The sequence below is a fragment of the Metopolophium dirhodum genome, chromosome 2 (assembly GCF_019925205.1).
Source record: "Metopolophium dirhodum isolate CAU chromosome 2, ASM1992520v1, whole genome shotgun sequence".
NCBI classification, from domain to species: Eukaryota; Metazoa; Arthropoda; class Insecta; order Hemiptera; family Aphididae; genus Metopolophium; species Metopolophium dirhodum.
The window spans coordinates 38,727,483-38,744,659 of record NC_083561.1 but is presented as its reverse complement, the minus strand read 5'-3'; the positions used below and the strand labels follow the sequence as shown (position 1 = coordinate 38,744,659).

The following is a 17,177-nucleotide window of genomic DNA, read 5'->3' as shown; positions in this document are numbered from 1 at the left end:
CATATTATTTTCTATAAACGTAATAATTTACTAATGATAATTTCATAAAATAGATAGGTAGGTATGTAATAATATAATAACAATTTTTGAAGACACGTCGCCCGCTAAAGTCGAATGTTTCCAAAAAATTGTGTCTCGCAGTGCAAAATTGCTCCCCGCTAATTACCCCCCTTGACCCCCACTACCAATCACAGGGTTGTGCCGACTTGTGGGCCCTGGCTCACCATGCAGTCCTACGCATTGGCGCCACCACGACTGGTCAGGGTCCGGAGTGTACGAATAGTGGTCGTAATTTTAAATAATAGTGCCCGTAATTCATAATAATATTAACAATTAACAGTTCGCGCCTCCGTCGTTGGTGGTTCGTAACTTAGTGGACGACCGACGGAGGCGTGCGTGGGTCATGCGGGCAATTAGCATAGCAGTAGTTGATAATGGGATCCGGAAGGGTAGTTTGAAAGGGCGCCAAAACGTTGCTCATGGAAAGGCGTACGTACTTACGGTTTTTCTTTTTGTTCGTTTAATACTTTATTGATTATACGAAATCAAAGCAGCCATCTTGTATCGCGTTTTTCAATTTCCGTGACAATCGCAGCGGCGGTCTCTCGGACGTGTGTCGTCCCGTCCACGGAGGAGCTGCGTTGATGATAAACGCGTATACCGTCTTCATAATTACTGGCAACTGGCGAGACAGATAGACTACGACGATGACTTCCACGTTCCGTTCGAGTGACATTCTCCAGCAGATGGACTTCGCCATGATCGGCACCCACTTCGCTTCCGGCCCGTTGCAAATCGACCAGGATTTCGCGGGCATCAGTGGTGTTCACTTCAACGGCAATGGGTCTCAACAACAGTACGCCAACGACGGCGAAGTGACGCTGCAGCCCAACGGCATGCCGCCGTCATGGCAGAGCATCGCTGCGCCCGGGTCGACCGTGGCCGATTACCTGTCTCATTTGCCGGCCACCCTCACTCTGCACCACTTTCTCAAATACTCGGGAGAGGCCGTATGTAAGGACGTGCGCGACGAGACGAAACCGCCGAAGAAGAGGAGAAAACAAGGCAGACAAGTGAACGCAACGGCAGTCGCCGCCGCAGCAGCTGCCGCCAGTGACCGCTGCCCGCCTACTACGACAACGTCGTCGCCGCCTCAGGTCAAGCCGAAGCCCGGTCAGATACGGATAACGAGCTGCGCAGATGGCACCACCATGTTCGGGTGTCCGGAATGCCGGGCCGAATACTTGGACAAGCATCTGCTGGAGGAGCACCTGGGCACACACGCGACGGAACGGCGGTTCGTGTGCGACATTTGCGGGGCAGGGTTGAAGCGCAAAGACCACTTGACGAGACATAGGCAGAGCCACAGTTCAGAAAGGCCGTACGCTTGTACGGTGTGCGGCAAAGCTTTCAAGCGTAAGGAGCAGCTGACCCTGCACAAGGTGGTACACACTGGCGAGAAACGGCACGCTTGCATAGAGTGTGGCCGTGCGTTTTACAGGAAAGATCACTTGAGGAAGCACGCCAGGAGTCATGCGGCCAGGAGAGATAAAAGCAGTGGGCAGACATCCTAGACAAACAAATAACAAGAAGGAAAAAATGATTTGCCAATTTGTTGTATATTTTATTGATTTTCATCCGTGTACATATGGATATTATATTCAACTCTTGCAACTGCTGTCGCTTAAAAACTAATATTAAAATATTATACGTGAGTGCATAATATATCATCAACATTATAATATCAAATATACCATTACCAAATTATTATTATGAATTTTGTAAATATTATGTATCGTGTTATTAGTTATTAACAATGTTTTTCTTAATATTTAACATCCGTGTTATAAAAACACAATGCTACTTTCATTAGCAGTAATTATTATATTTTACCAGCTAAACATAATATAGAAAAAATGAATTAATCATAAATTTAATTATGTATAAATTTGTCATTATTTGAACAAACTTTTAATATTTAAACCATGTTGAAAGATGAAATAATATTTGAATGTACATTGTACAGTAATTTATCCATATTTTTGGATGTACAAGTTCAGAAATATAAATGTATTTATTAACTGTTCACTATTTTTTTCCACCCCAACCCCATAGACCTTTCACAAACCCGGAAATCCCTTCTTTATTAGCTGGGTCAGAAACTGGTTGTTGTTTCTTGAACACTGGTAGTTTAACAAAATTTAATGCAACATCAAAGAACAATGGCTTGCACGGTATTTCTTCCATTTCAGGTGGTACTTTGATGACATTTGGATCTTTACCCAATATACTTGAATCTTCATAGTATTCATCCAAACGTTTTGTTAAAGGCATCTTAAATAAATTAACATTTAAAATAAAATTGATGTTGAACAATGAAAATATGCTAAAATACTACCTTTTGCAGTTTAGCATTTTTCAAACTATCCAATTCTTCCTCATTATCTTGTTCGAGAACACTTTGAGCATGAGCGCAGTATTTTGAAGACTCAATGGTGTTCACCAAGTTACTCAAACGAGTCTTTAAATCATCATCAACTTGATTAATAGCAGAAGATATGTGAAGCAGTGCTCGTTCATACATGGCCATTGTATCCCTCCAACGATGCAGAGTACTTAAACTCTGACCAATATAATAACATCTAAAAAACCACCATAAATTAGAATCAGATAAGAACAATTAATGTATAGAAAAGTACTATGGTGAAAGATTTATTAATGTACCTACCTAAATGCTTTGTAAGCTTTAGCTTTAATGATCAATTTTTCTTGAAAATCTGAATCGTCTTCCAAACCAGGCAATTGTTGTTCTTCCAAAATATTTTGTATCAAAATCTCATATAACCTAGTTACGTCTTGAAGTTTCTTACTCCCCTATGTTAAAATAACAGTTATTAATAAATAGTAAAAAGGATATAACCCGAATAAATATACAGTTATTATAGTATCAATAATAATAATTTTAAAACCATATATTTTCACATACGATTGTTCCTTGTTTGCCATCATTTTCCAATGCACTTTCAATTAACAACAAATTACGTTGTATTGATCTTTCCAAACGAATGAATGACAAATATGTATGAAGATACTGTAATGATGATGCTGAAGAAGTTGAAGAACCATCCATTTTCTGCAAACCAAAATGTATATTAAACAATTTAAATCTATAAACACAAATGTAAAGTAACTTTAAATAACTGACCTGTTCAGTTTTAATGTCATCCCTAATTGCTAGCATAGCATCTTTACAGTCCATCAAATGTTGTTCCAATGAATCACTCTTTTCAGCTAATGTAGTGCATTTGTCCAACAAACTATTAAAATCACGATTGGCTAATAAGAAAGTCCTTACACGAGAATTTTTTACGGGCACTGTACGATTTCTCCAAGTCACTTCACTTAATGAATCTCTTGTTTGCGCCATCAAAGTCTATATAAAAATATAATTTATTTAAGTAACTGTGATATCCTTTATTTTATGAATAAAAGTAACTAACATCCAATGTCACTAATAAATCCCCTTGTGCTTGATTACGCAAGTGTAATAGTTGATTGACATCTGTCTCATTTCCAATATTATAAGCACAGAAACGCAAGCTTGGTTCTAATTCTTCATATCGATTTCTATATAAAATAGCATCTTCTTCATTTAGTGCAGACGCTAATTTTTCATAAATCATTCTAAAAAAAATTAATGTATTATCAAAATTAATAACAAATTATGTTAAAAATGTCACATTCAGAGGATATATAACTGAAATAAAACGATGTCGAATTACATAAAAATATTTAATGTTCTGTAAATAGTAAGTTTCTATACAATATTTCAATAACAAAACAAGTAATAATTAGAAATTTTTACTTACTGAGCTTTTTTTAAGTTTTCTATGGCTGGCTTCCATTCTTGTAGTTCAAATTGCAACATTCCTTCACACCAAGCCACATAAGCTTGAGTTTCTAGTTGAGTACGAGCATCAAATTTTTCAGACTATAATGTTTTTATTTTTATTAAAATAAATTAACTAAGAATAAAATATATATCAAAACATGGAAGTTTAAATAAATTATAAATTATGCGTTTAAAATTTAATATTTATTGAACACCTCGTACACATTATTTTGAAATAATATTGTTTGTTAAAATAAATTAGGTAATGTATTATTATTACCAATGTAGACAGTTTTTTTTTATTACACATGTAATGTAATTATTTTTACAGGCAACATAAAATTTCCTCAGTCAATTTTATTGGATTGAAAAATTGAATCAAGACTTTTTAGAAGCTGGAAGTACTAAATACTAATATTTATCATTATATAAAAATAATATTATTTACTAAATACAGATTTATAGAAACATTTCAAAATGTTAACTCTTCAGGTGCGATGAATGTATTTTCTTTTATTTATAGTAGAAAAAATGCTTTAACTTTCAACTTTAATATTTATTCTGGCAGGAAAATGAATTTATACACTGTCCAACAAGAGAATACGCTGAATCTGTGCTCCCCCCATTCACCCTGTCATCAAAACCGGTAAATAAAATATAAATTAAGTATAAATAAAATAGTGGCATGGCAAATACTGATTATAATTTACTCATATTTATACAAAAAATATAATTTTTCTTTCTTTATATGATATGGTAATTAATTATTATAAAAAAAAAAATATATATTTCAAAAATTTACGACTGACCAAAAAATAAAAATTGCGACTCACAATTAGGAAAACTTCACCCATAGTTTATCAATATATTTCAGATTCAATCCTACAAAATCTGGAAATTAAATATAAATTACTAGCTATCCCGCCCGACGTTGTCCAGGCCAAAGATTTGTATTTTTGTTTATAAATGGTTGCCATATTTTAGAGTTAAATCATACATTTACGTTCAGACAGCACGGTGGGGTCCGCGATCTACCGCTGATAATGTACTCCTGCGAATCAGAATTTTTATTCCGGGCTACGGAAAAGTTAAGATAAATTTTGAACACCGTACACCAAATATTAAATAACGAATTGAACAAAGTTTGAGTCATATAGAGTTGATACATTTAACGGGCAACAAAGTGCACGGGATCAGCAAGTATTAATATAATATGTAACAAATTGTAACCATTTAAATAGACAAATAAAAATTTCTTTTTTCGTATGCTAAAAAAATCATGTGTGAGCTTTCAATTTCCCATATTTTTTCTATAACCAATAGCAACCATTTATAAACAAAAAATTCTATCGTAAACATTTATTTTTATAAATATAGACATAGATTGTTAATATTTTCGGCCACCCAATTAATTTTACCAAGGAAAATTATTATACATTAAAACCTTTCCCGTGACTCGACCGATTTATTAAAAAAAACCGTATTAAAATAAGTAGTTTTTTTTGAGATATGCTCGTACATACAAAAAGGGGCAACTTTCTCTACTATATTATGCATGTTATATACATATAAACCTTCCTCTTAAAACCACTCTATCAATTAAAAAAAAATCGCATCAAAATCCGTTGTGTAGTTTTAAAGATCTAAGCAGTAAGCATACAGACAGACAGCCGTGGGGAGACTGTTAAGATTGAGATTTATTAATATTTTTTTTTTAATTTGAATATTTTCTATTTGTTTGTGTTCATAGCAACCATTCATAAACCAAAATTTCAATCGTAAATCTCAAAATTCCTGTTTGAGCACCTCCTGAGGTGCTTGTTATATACATATAAACCTTCCTCTTGAATCACTCTATTAATTAAAAAAAACCGAATCAATATCCGTTGCGTAGTTTTAAAGATCTAAGCATACAGAGAGAAAAAGGGACTTTGTTTTATAATGTTAAGATTAAGATTAAGATAAAATAAGATCACAATGTATACTGATTTGAACATAATAGTATAATAATTTTACCTCACAAAGCTTTTGAAGTTGTATTGCATAACTAGCAGCTTTTCTTAATCTAGACACCAAATGAAATTTTTTTCTTGGTTCTGTATTAGCTTCAACTCTTAGTTGCATTGCATAACTCCATGCTCTTTCAGCTAACATCAATGGTATGTACACAGCTCTAAATAATACACATTGTAACTATTAAGTAATTTAATATTTTAATAAATATGAATTTATTCACCTTTCATCTGTCAGATTGGTTTCTGTAACATTTTTCTTGCGAAAATGCCTTCGATCTCCCTGTTGTAAATGCATAACTTTTCGTAAACGTCTGATACGTCGGGTACAATAACCTCTATAAATTAAAAATGAATATTTTTAGTATATTTTTCAAAATTTTTTACTAAAAACATATTACTAGGTATTTATAGTATTTAATATTTACCTATATCTTTGATAATCATTATGCCTTAAGCCATGTTGCTGTTGGGCTTCCTTAATAATCTTTAATACTGTTGGAAAATTATTAAGTAATATTTAAATTTAAATATAAGTAAGGTAGGTTAGGTTCCTACCAAATTTTTTTTAAATTTAATCAAACTGAACATTAATTTAATAGATTTGTGTTCAATATATTTTACAGATGGATGAGCACTGTTAGGTATAAAATACAAGTTACAACTAAACAGAAACATATTCTATGACCTACACAGTTTTTAAGCTAACAAAGTTTTAGTTCTGTAACAAAATCTGGTTTTAATCATATATAGGCCATAAAAGTTATCATGATAATATAATTAATAGCAAATGGTACATATATATTATACACCTATACTATATCCTACGAGAGAATATCACTTTTCGCGCTTCACCAATGATTCGATTGGTGTGTCAAGAACCATGTGATCACGCTAACATTGAGCAGTTGGTGGGGGATGCGCAACACATACGAGAATCGGTCGGCGGACTGATAATTCTCTCGTGGAATAGAGTATAGTAATAATTTATGTCTTGTATAATTTGTAAAATTAGTGTATCACTGTAGAAAAAAAAATGTTTATTTATTAATTATGAGCAACTCACGATGCTACAAATATATTTGCAAGAACTATAGTCCATTACATTAAATATATTTATGAGTGAACTATTTACTGAATAATAAGTATTTATAAGCAGCGGTAGAATAACCGAATCAGAGATCATAAAGTCCTAGGAATCCCAAATCAGAGATGGAGAAAGGTAAGCATGAGATAGAGATGCATAGTGACAGTGAAAGAGACAAATGATCTTAGAAAAACCACAAAAAAAATTATTATTTGTAAATAATAATAATAAGAGTAAATAATAAGAGTATGAAAATCACTTTATCATATTATAATAAAATTAAGACATTATGCATAAAATCCTTTAAACAAGTTATTATTATTTTTATTTTTACATGACGAGGATAACTGTTTTATTATTACCCAATCCCATATAATAGGTGTAAAATAAGAAACAGTTTAATAGTGGAAAAAGGATACTTTCAATTGAAAATATGGGAATTTTCTTTTCTTCATTTTTCGGTGCATTCTCCTTGTTGCTCTCGTTGCCAACAATTTGATTAGACATTGTGCCTGGTAATATAAGATGTAATTACAATTACTGTCTACTAAGACCCGAATTATAATAAACCTGTAAGGACAATTTATTATTATGACTTTAAAATTTAAAAATAAGTTGAAAGTCGATAGGAATTCAAGAGATTACAAACTTACTCGTGTTACAATTTACACAACAGTCAACAATTAAAGTATACAACACACGTTGACAACTTTCGAATATTATTATGTTACGTAAGCATATGGCATAAATCGTAAAAGAGATTTGCAAAACTTGGTACGAATTTCGTAACGTTACAAATTATTAGTACTTACGTGTAGTCGCGTGTAGCCTGTTTGTAGTCAGTAGATACGTCAGTAGAAAACGTTGATACCTAGGTAAACCATACAACAACGACTGGTAGACAATCAATCTGCCAATCTATAATAGTATTCCTTATGGTTCATAAGTTCATTATCAGACTTATTAAACAGGCATTCACCAATCACAATCTACAAAAAAAAAAAACTCGCAGACCCATAGATAATATAAGATCTATAATCTATATTATATATATCTATATTATATCATCTATGCGCGGACCACATACAATTTCAATGTTTTTCGACGTGAAACGTAACTGAAACGTTTTCTACCGAGTTATCTCCTTATTATCGATAATATTCGGTATTACGCTTATCACTACAATTTTAAATAATCTGTTCGACTTTGAATAGAAAAAAATAAAGATATGAATTCAATTAAAATCTAAAAAATGGAATAAAAATCGTTTGTGATTTTTTACTGCTCATTAGAGGTATTATAACGTTTCATGAATAATTTTACATTAAAATATGATCGCAGATGCTGAGGATTTACATATTGTGTAATGTGCATAATGTCCTCTACACTCTTTTAGGTCGGTGAACAGTTTCAAATATGTTCCTGACCAGATGGCAAAAAAGATTGTACTTGAAAAAGTTGAACTGTTGGTCCATTAGCCTCAGCAGTTGTGACTGTACCCGTAAACATTCTACAATAAATCATGAGTCTGTACTCCCAACCCAAGCACAGGTCGTAATATGTGGTACAGGAGTAGTGGCCAATTCGCTGGCCTACCATTTAGTGGAAAATGGGTGGTCAGATATTGTACTCATCGACCAGGGAAAGTATGTATCTTATTGAATTCCACATTAAATATTTTGAAATTTGAACCGTTGTGTACTTAGACCGTGTGGAGGGACATCACATTTCGGTTCAGGAACTCTGGGCTTATTCAAACCAATTGCTGAACGCAACATCATTATGTACAGTATTAAGTTATACAGGCAGTTAGAAGCTAAAGGATATGATATTGGTACGTTATTGTCAAATAAAAGGGTTGCCTGTTTATTCCTATAATATTAAAATGAAATTTGTATTTAGGTTTAAAACAATGCGGTAGCTTAAATTTAGCACAAACTAAAGACAGAATGATAGCATTAAAACGGAGGATTGCATATAGTTCACCTACTGGATTGCACTGTGAGGTAGTGTAATATTAGTTTTACTTTAATTTTTTTAAATACCTTCTCATTTAACCATTATTTATATTATTATTAGATGCTAGGAAAAAATGAACTGAAAAGATTACATCCATTTTTAAATACTGATGACTTAGAAGGTGGAGTATGGGTACCTGAAGATGGAGTGGCAGACCCTCAAGCAATCTGTAAATCATTAGCTAAATTAGCTTCTGAAGGTGGTGCTCATTATGTTACTAACTGCCATATTCAGAAAGTTGTTACTGAAGAAGATCGAATTAAGGGCGTCCATACTAGCCGAGGGTTTATCTACTGTGAATATTTTGTGAACTGTGCAGGAATGGTAAAATTACTTTTTTAATTTTGGCAATATTTAAATAATTCTGATATGTCTATTAAAATAAAGGTTAATGGTAAACTATTTATTTTAGTGGGCAAGAGAAGTAGGAAATTTATGTTCTCCTAAAGTCAGGGTGCCTGTATACCCAGCTGAACACTTTTACGTTACAACTAGTCCATTGCCTGGAATTGGTGTCGATTTACCATGTATTAGAGATTTTGATTCTCATATTTATGCCAGAGAGTATAACTCTGGATTCCTGGTTGGCGGATTTGAAAAAATTGCTAAACCTGCTTTTCTTAATATGAAATTAATACCACCAGATTGGAAAAAAGATATGCCTTCAGATTGGAATCATTTTAGTAAGTAAATTAAAATAGTGGAGTATAATATAATTTAAATTCAATTTTTTTTAGTGCCCTATTGGGAAAAAGCTATGTCTCGAATTCCAATTCTTAAGGATGCTGTTTATCCAACATTGGCCAACTCCCCTGATACATTTACACCAAATGGCAAATGGATTTTGGGAGAAACACCAGAAGTAAACTATTTTAGTGTTATATTAAATTCATTAAGTAAAAATAGGATATTGATGAATTAAAAATTATATTATTTTTATATTTTATAACATAAAAGTGACAAATATAAATTGCAAAATAACTTAATTACAATTATAATATAAGCATAGATAAAAATTTAATTTTTTTTTAAGAATTACATTTGATAACTTTTAGTTTTATTTTTATACATACATTTAAATTTTCCTATAGGTAGATAATCAGGTAGATAGGTGAAACTGCAATTACTATTTTAAGATGGATTAGATTAATTTACAAATGGACGAGAAAAGTATCCATATACATTTTTTTTTCACGGTTAATTGTACAACATTAACGTAATACTATAATAATATAATATAAAATATGTATGTAAAAAAAATTAAGCCCTAAAATTTGCAAAAGAATACAAAAACTTATAAATAAAACTTATATATTTTGAATTGTTGTACAATGAAACTAATAATTTGTAGCTTGATTAGCATTATATACTCTATAGAAAAATAAAATAAAATACATAATTCTTTAAGTTCCTATCTCTAAGATACTGTTAATGTTTATTAAAAATGGAAGTTGTATCTTAAATAGTTTTAATAGGAACTTAATACACCACATTAATGTAATTGTCTCTAAAGCCCTTAAGATTTATTAAAAAAGTCTCAAAAACGTTCCCCTCGGCCAATTACCTTCACTCACTTTTTTCAGTCTGGTTTGTTCTAAGTTAAAGTATGGTGTAGAAGTTTGGCAACCTTACCTAGCCAAAGACCAACTAAGATTGGAAAAGATCCAAAATAAGTTTCTCTCTTATGCAACTTTCCTACTACAAATTTACCACCCTGCACATGACGACTAGCTTGTTCGCCAAGCTTTAAATATCCAAACACTCTCTACTTGTTGATTAACTGCTGGCATTAATTTTGTTTCATCTCTTCTTAATGGCTCCCTTAATGCTCCTATTCTTCTACTAGTATCTAGTTCTGTGTTTCATCCTATCCTACCAGATATCACACTCCTCTTTACGTTCCATCCCACTCATCTTCTTAAGGGTGCAATCATCATATGCTTTAAAATTTTAATATTTTAACTGTTGCTTATTTCTTGGATTACATATGTATATATATATTTATAATTATTTTGTTATCTCTGTCTAGTTTAATTACTATATAAGTACTTAATGTTGTTAATATCCTTAAATATTCTTTGTCAAATCGCCCTATTGGGCGTAAGTTAATTAAAATAAAATAAATAAATTCAAGCTGATGAATGTTGTTGAAAAGAATATATAAGATGTATAAATATGTTTAAAATTAATCATTCACATAAAAAAGTGTCAAATTCTATGTGCATCGTGTATGTAACTTAAAATGGAAATTTGTACTGAACAAAGAGCTAATGATTAAAATATTCATTATTATTTAATATTTAAGTGACTAAACAATTATTTATAGATCGACAACTACTTTGTAGCTGTTGGAATGAATGGTAATCCATTACAAGGAGCTGGGGGTATAGGAAAAGCTATGGCTGAATGGATAATTGAAGGAAAACCTACACAAGAACATTTAGCTTTTGATGTACAACGGTTTTTAGATCTTCATAATAATAGAATGTACTTACAAGAACGTACAAAGGAAGTAGTTGGCAGGTATTATTTTTAAACAGCTAATTTTAATCTATTAATTACACTATTTATGATTTTATATATAAATAATAAATATTAAAACTTATTGCACAGCATTTAGATTTTCTGGTTATTTAAATATGACGTTTCTTAACTTTTTAAGAACGTAACTCAGAAGTCATGTTTTGGAATACTTGTTACCATTTTAAATAATGCAACTATTGAGGTTTTATTCGTGAAAAATGATGATACAGTGAGTACTGTTTAATATGATCACATTGGTTTAGGCTATTTTGTTCTATTAACCAGTTGATTCCATAAAGCATCTTTTTTTCAATAAAATATTTGATTTAGGATTTTCATTATTGATTCCAATTAACGATTGATTCTATAAACCATTGATCACATTAAGTGGAACTCACTGTATATATTTTATGCAATAATTTGAAATTCAAGATTTCCCAATTTCTAATCTGTTCTTTAAATTAAATGTAATAATTTGTATTTTATTTCTAAATTTATTTATTTAAGACACTATTCAATACCATTTCCTCATCAAAATGAATACAAGAATGCTAGAAAATTACGGTGTTCACCATTATTCAGTGTTTTGGAAAAAAGAGGAGCAGTTTTTGGTACTCGAATGGGATATGAACGACCATTGTACTTTGACACAACATACAATGGTAAATAAAAATATATTTAAATAGGAGAATTATTACAAGTGTACTTATGCAAAGATCAATTTTTAAAGTTTTAAAAATGTAAATATAAAATATTTATAACAGGAAAAGGATCTCCTCCAGAAATGCCACCGGGTACATTTTACAAACCTAAATTCTTTGATTTTATGTTAGAAGAATATCATGCTTGCAGAGAATCTGTTGGAATTATAGATATGTCTTCATTTTCTAAAATGAAAATTCAGGTATTTAATTTTTAACATCATATTTTTTATATTTTTTTATGTAGGTATTACCTATTGAATGTTATAATATTATTATTATGTAATAATTATTTGTATATATTATACATAAAGGGAAAACAAGATATGAACGACGATACCGAGGTAAACATACTATATTTTATGTGTATGCGATTAAAAATATTGCTTTTACTTATGTCTAATGTCTTCTCTTAATGCATTATTTTTAGTCTCAATGTAACGGTGTTGTCGATTGGTTACAATCTTTGTGTACAAATGATGTAAATATTCCTGTTGGCGGTATTGTCCACACAGGAATGTTGAATGAAAGAGGTGGTTACGAAAATGACTGTTTATTAGTGCGTGAACGGGAAAATTGGTGAGAGATGATAAAAATTTCTTTAATAGCATTGATTAAGCATATTATTCTAATTTCGGGGAAAAAGTTTGATAAAATTTAAATTATTTAAAAAACTATTTAGTATTAGACATAATACATATTTCAACTAATGATTTCTTTTATGTTGCTACATATATTTATTTAACTATCTACTTGCAGTTACTTAATGGTATCACCAACCAGTCAACAAACCAGAGTTTTAGATTGGCTTAAAGACCATTTGCCAAAAGACGAATCAATTCAGCTAGCCGATATAACTTCAATGTATACTGTCGTAAACATAATTGGTCCTAAAGCAGGTGCTTTGATATCGGAACTGTCACAAACTGATGTTGACATTAATGTACAACCTTTCACTTATAAGGCAAGTTAACAGTTATATTAAAAAAAAAAAAATTAATAAATAAAGCTACAGCTATAAATTTGATTGTTGTAATTGTATTTTTAGACTGTAAACATTGGTTACGCTTCTGATGTTATGATGATGGCTTTTACACATACCGGTGAACCTGGATTTTGTCTGTATATACCATCTGAATATGCACTGCACGTCTATGATCGATTGATTTCTGTTGGATTTGACTATGGAATTAGGGATGTTGGCAGTTTAACACAACGGTTCATGAGAATTGAGAAATTTATACCATTTTGGGCAGAAGATTTAACTCGTGACACTACACCGTTTGAAGCTGGCTGCAATCATGTTGTAAAACTTGATGTATGTGATAGTATGTTTTAAATTATAATTTACATCTATATCTAAATTAGCCTTGTTCAAGTATTTTATCTTTTCCTTTTTACAGAAAGAATACTTCATTGGGAAATTTGCACTACAACGTCAAAAAGATCAAGGAATTACCAAAAAACTTGTTATGTTTATTTTAGATGACTTAGATCCTGACAAGGATATATGGTCCTGGGGATTGGAACCTATTTACAGAAATGGTAAATTTGTTGGAACTGTAACATCAGCTGGGTGAGTGTAGCATAGACAAATATTTGTATGCTTTATATACACTTAAAAATATCACTTTTTCATTTCAAATTTCATAAGCATGTAATTAAGGGTACTACCTCACTTGATAACTTAATATATAAGGAATGTTATTTATAGTATAAATTTACATTTTTAATCAATATAATATTATGGCTCATTGATTTATTGAAAAAATATATTTACTGCATTACAGATATGGTTTTACCATGGAAAAATTAGTATGTTTAGCATACATTCGGCGACCTTTTACAGATAATCGCAATAGAAATCATATGGTTATCACAAATGATTATATATTGTCACCAACAGCAAAATATGAAATTGATATAGCTGGAACTAGGTTTCCAGTTACTCCAAAAATACATACTCCATGTGTAAATATAAATATGCAGAAAGTTTCAGATGACTCACAATATGTGCCAAAAGTGATATCTCAAATAACAAGGAGCTAAAATTATTTTTAATTAACACTTTAGCATTTGTTCGTTATTGATTAAAAAAATAAATTATGAGTACTGGCACCTAATGTTAAAAATAACTAAGAAATTAATATTTTTGAAAATGTATTGAAAAAAAATAAAAATCAAATATCATGTTTAACGTTTTTATTGAGTTATTATAATTATAAAAGTCAAACAAAATATACCACCACCGATCACTTCTTCTTCTTTCCTTTACCCTTCTTGTCAGTGGCTTTTTTCGCCGCATCTGGGTTTTCTGCAGCTTCCTTGGCCTTCTTTTCTTTGATACCAACCAATTTAGCTTCAAGTCTTGCCTGCAATTATAGAACTTAATTAGAAACATTTTTAGTACTTATGTAAAATAAATTAAAACATATCGATGTTTGCCAATACGCTAACAAATAATCAAATATTATTTGAATAGTTAAATATGATGGTTGATATAAATTTAAGTAGGTATACTGAGAATTTATTACTTTGTTACATATAATTATAAAATAAATTGTTTTCTTATTTATAAGGTTGAAGTGGCTTAAATATAAAGCTTTTTAAAGTTAGATAGTTAAATTTTTTTTAGAATAGTAAATACCTGTCTTCTAATTTATTAATTATGAAATTAAAAATATAGATCTCAATTTAAAACTTAAAGATAATCATGGGTCATCATCATAAATGGGAAAATTAAAATCACCAAAGTAATGAGTATTTACTATTAAAAAGCTTCTTTAAGTCATAATATTAACAACAAACCATATCAGATAATTTCTAGTAAAAACTTTTAACGTTTTCAGCAATTCATAAAAAATTGATTCTTTCAGTCTAGCCACAAGGCAGTAACAACCTTTTAAAAATTAACTTAAGCTTAATAAAAATACAACCTCTCAAAGAAGTTTTTGTTTCATATACAAAAACTAAAATTATAAAAGCCTAAACTGTTAAATTTCCAGGCAAAATGTCAATAACACAATGCATTATTATTGATGACACATAATTTGGTTTGTGTCTTGTACTAAGTACCTACTTATGTAGTATATGTTGCTGTTATGCACTTATAAGACGGAGACAGCAAATGGCCGTGTGGCGTACTCTTAGGATAACGTTCCAAATGTGTTCTCTGTCTTACAAATGTTGTATTATTAAAGGACCACGAGAATTATAAATGTACGATATAATAGTAAAAAAGCACTAACTGAGGCAGCGTTCCAAACATGGACTGTAACTCATCTTTTATTTCTCTAAATTAGCACATATTCTGGGTGTGAATAGCCAAATCTTATTAGGCCAGCTATTAGGATTTAGCGGTCTATAGAAGCATGAATCCAAATTATAAGACTTTATGTCTATAAGATAGTCTTACAACACTTTAAAAAAAAGTGCTGAGAAATTACTAACCTATAGGTAATTTAAATTTAAAACAAATTATTACAATTTAATTTTGTACAGGTAGACTCAAGAACCACTCATGTAAGAAACCAAAATGGTTTAGAGTAGCCCTTTTAAGGATTGTACGTTTAATATTCTACTTTTTGTCAATTTGCTCTTAATTACATTTTTATAAGGCACAAAAACGTGTTTTTAAAGAAACAAAATAATTGATAATTTTGCACACCTATGACTCGCACGTTTATATAGAAGCAAAATGTGGATTTTAAAAATGTGCATTATTTAGCATTAAATTCAATAATTTTCTTACCTGGCAAATAGCGTTGAAAGCATTGAACTTCTTTTCTTCTTCAGTGATAGCTCGTGCTTCGGGTTCTTTGCTGATCGGCTGTTGGATGGGCAATACGACTCCCTTAAATTGTGTAGCTGTCTTGCATTCTTCTTCCTGAACAATAATGTCAAATATCAGCAATAATCCAAAGTTAAAAATAAATCCATTGATTTAGGTATACGTACAGTAGCTTCACCCTTCTTAATCTTGTTGGTCTTGCTCTTGAGTGGGAACAAAATCAATTTTGAACGGTACTCCTTTAAACGTTCAATGTTCACTTGCAACGATTCTACACTTTTGTTACGGCGCCTAGTGTCTACAGCAATGCCAATGGTACGGGCATAATGTTTATTTAAACCAACACCCTAATAAATTATGGACACATGACTTTAGTAGATATTAATCATTCAATACTATAAAATAAATTTACCTTCAGCTCTTGCAGAGTAAAACCACGTCCGGCACGGACTTTAGTGTGGTATCGCAATGTTGGGCAATGTACAACCGGTCGCAAAGGCCCTGCCGCTGGTTTAGGTGCCAACTCTTTGGCCTTCTTAATACGATTCTGGTGACGCCTGTATTTGCGAGCTGGTTGGTTGAACCAGGTCTTGATGTACCGTTGCCAGTCTTTGTGAAAATGACCATTTGGGATCATATTATTTCCGCTTGGAGCCATCTTGATGACTTTTGTTGTTAACTACCTATATCCTAAACAGGGACAAAAGACGATTCGTTCAAAATATTATACCAGGTCACAACGAAAAGGGATACTACCTAAAGGAAGGCAGGGTGATAAAAAGAAAAAATTAAAAAAGCAACAATGGGGGAGTCTAATATTTATTTGACGTGTTTAATTAAATACGTACAATAATTATTGAGATCGATCGTTGTCTAAGTTCTAGGATTCAAGCGGATAAAATAATATAACACGTACTTACCGAAAATGAAGGCAATCAACCAATTCTAAGGAGAATGAACGAATAGAAAAGGAACGTTGTTTGTTTGGTAGCTGCCGTAGCCCGTAGTTGATAGGAGTTATCGGCTAACCTCAAAACTACGATCGTTTTATGTTGCCTGCACTGCTTTTACGTTATTCACCATCAAACGACATTTTTACACCGCCCCGGTGGTACCATTGATAATTAGCCGCTCAGGACAAAGTTAAAATCTA

General features: G+C 31.4%; 4 protein-coding genes across 8 annotated transcripts; 2 read left to right on the top strand and 2 right to left on the bottom strand.

Annotated features, from left to right (window-relative positions):
• The first annotated feature begins 451 nt into the window (after positions 1-451).
• LOC132939570 (myeloid zinc finger 1-like) lies at positions 452-1,786 on the top strand. Its single transcript, XM_061006815.1, has one exon. It carries the CDS (start codon positions 708-710, stop codon positions 1,572-1,574), a length of 867 nt encoding a protein of 288 aa, XP_060862798.1. The 5' UTR covers positions 452-707; the 3' UTR covers positions 1,575-1,786.
• LOC132939568 (signal recognition particle subunit SRP68) lies at positions 1,601-7,961 on the bottom strand. 3 transcript variants are annotated; one of them, XM_061006813.1, is made up of 12 exons: positions 7,804-7,961; positions 7,411-7,503; positions 6,333-6,399; positions 6,129-6,242; positions 5,909-6,065; positions 3,870-3,991; positions 3,501-3,684; positions 3,206-3,433; positions 2,987-3,133; positions 2,729-2,874; positions 2,399-2,642; positions 1,601-2,334 (listed from the first exon to the last, which is right to left on the bottom strand). In XM_061006813.1, exons 2-12 carry the CDS (start codon positions 7,496-7,498, stop codon positions 2,089-2,091), a joined length of 1,743 nt encoding a protein of 580 aa, XP_060862796.1. In that variant the 5' UTR covers positions 7,499-7,503; positions 7,804-7,961; the 3' UTR covers positions 1,601-2,088. The 3 variants fall into 3 exon arrangements, with proteins under 3 accessions (XP_060862796.1, XP_060862794.1, XP_060862795.1); XM_061006811.1 differs by having other exon boundaries at positions 7,411-7,561; positions 7,804-7,960; XM_061006812.1 differs by lacking the exon at positions 7,804-7,961 and adding an exon at positions 7,645-7,796 and having other exon boundaries at positions 7,411-7,561.
• A 168-nt stretch (positions 7,962-8,129) lies between these two features.
• LOC132939567 (pyruvate dehydrogenase phosphatase regulatory subunit, mitochondrial-like) lies at positions 8,130-14,431 on the top strand. Of its 2 annotated transcripts, XM_061006809.1 has the most exons (16): positions 8,130-8,285; positions 8,388-8,637; positions 8,698-8,825; positions 8,894-8,997; positions 9,071-9,334; positions 9,423-9,693; positions 9,748-9,872; positions 11,337-11,533; positions 12,041-12,195; positions 12,298-12,437; positions 12,549-12,578; positions 12,665-12,813; positions 12,994-13,198; positions 13,283-13,552; positions 13,638-13,810; positions 14,025-14,431. In XM_061006809.1, exons 2-16 carry the CDS (start codon positions 8,408-8,410, stop codon positions 14,281-14,283), a joined length of 2,700 nt encoding a protein of 899 aa, XP_060862792.1. In that variant the 5' UTR covers positions 8,130-8,285; positions 8,388-8,407; the 3' UTR covers positions 14,284-14,431. The 2 variants fall into 2 exon arrangements, with proteins under 2 accessions (XP_060862792.1, XP_060862793.1); XM_061006810.1 differs by lacking the exon at positions 12,549-12,578.
• LOC132939571 (large ribosomal subunit protein eL13) lies at positions 14,422-17,092 on the bottom strand. 2 transcript variants are annotated; one of them, XM_061006816.1, is made up of 5 exons: positions 16,945-17,092; positions 16,437-16,714; positions 16,192-16,371; positions 15,986-16,120; positions 14,422-14,606 (listed from the first exon to the last, which is right to left on the bottom strand). In XM_061006816.1, exons 2-5 carry the CDS (start codon positions 16,680-16,682, stop codon positions 14,487-14,489), a joined length of 681 nt encoding a protein of 226 aa, XP_060862799.1. In that variant the 5' UTR covers positions 16,683-16,714; positions 16,945-17,092; the 3' UTR covers positions 14,422-14,486. The 2 variants fall into 2 exon arrangements, with proteins under 2 accessions (XP_060862799.1, XP_060862800.1); XM_061006817.1 differs by having other exon boundaries at positions 16,873-17,023.
• Between the last annotated feature and the right edge of the window lie 85 nt (positions 17,093-17,177).

Excerpts from the sequence above, each read along its gene's own strand:
- LOC132939570 (XM_061006815.1), top strand. The coding sequence starts at position 708 with ATGACTTCCACGTTCCGTTCGAGTGACATTCTCCAGCAGATGGACTTC.
- LOC132939568 (XM_061006813.1), bottom strand. The coding sequence starts at position 7,498 with ATGTCTAATCAAATTGTTGGCAACGAGAGCAACAAGGAGAATGCACCG. Across the intron at positions 3,992-5,908 it reads AACTTCAAAAGCTTTGTGAG|TCTGAAAAATTTGATGCTCG; the intron begins GTAAAATTATTA and ends AAAACATTATAG. Across the intron at positions 3,685-3,869 it reads GAAAACTTAAAAAAAGCTCA|AATGATTTATGAAAAATTAG; the intron begins GTAAGTAAAAAT and ends AATTTTTTTTAG.
- LOC132939567 (XM_061006809.1), top strand. The coding sequence starts at position 8,408 with ATGTTCCTGACCAGATGGCAAAAAAGATTGTACTTGAAAAAGTTGAAC. Across the intron at positions 9,873-11,336 it reads TTTTGGGAGAAACACCAGAA|ATCGACAACTACTTTGTAGC; the intron begins GTAAACTATTTT and ends AATTATTTATAG. Across the intron at positions 12,438-12,548 it reads TTTCTAAAATGAAAATTCAG|GGAAAACAAGATATGAACGA; the intron begins GTATTTAATTTT and ends TTATACATAAAG.
- LOC132939571 (XM_061006816.1), bottom strand. The coding sequence starts at position 16,682 with ATGGCTCCAAGCGGAAATAATATGATCCCAAATGGTCATTTTCACAAA. Across the intron at positions 16,121-16,191 it reads TTAAGAAGGGTGAAGCTACT|GAAGAAGAATGCAAGACAGC; the intron begins GTACGTATACCT and ends ATTATTGTTCAG. Across the intron at positions 14,607-15,985 it reads CTTTCAACGCTATTTGCCAG|GCAAGACTTGAAGCTAAATT; the intron begins GTAAGAAAATTA and ends CTATAATTGCAG.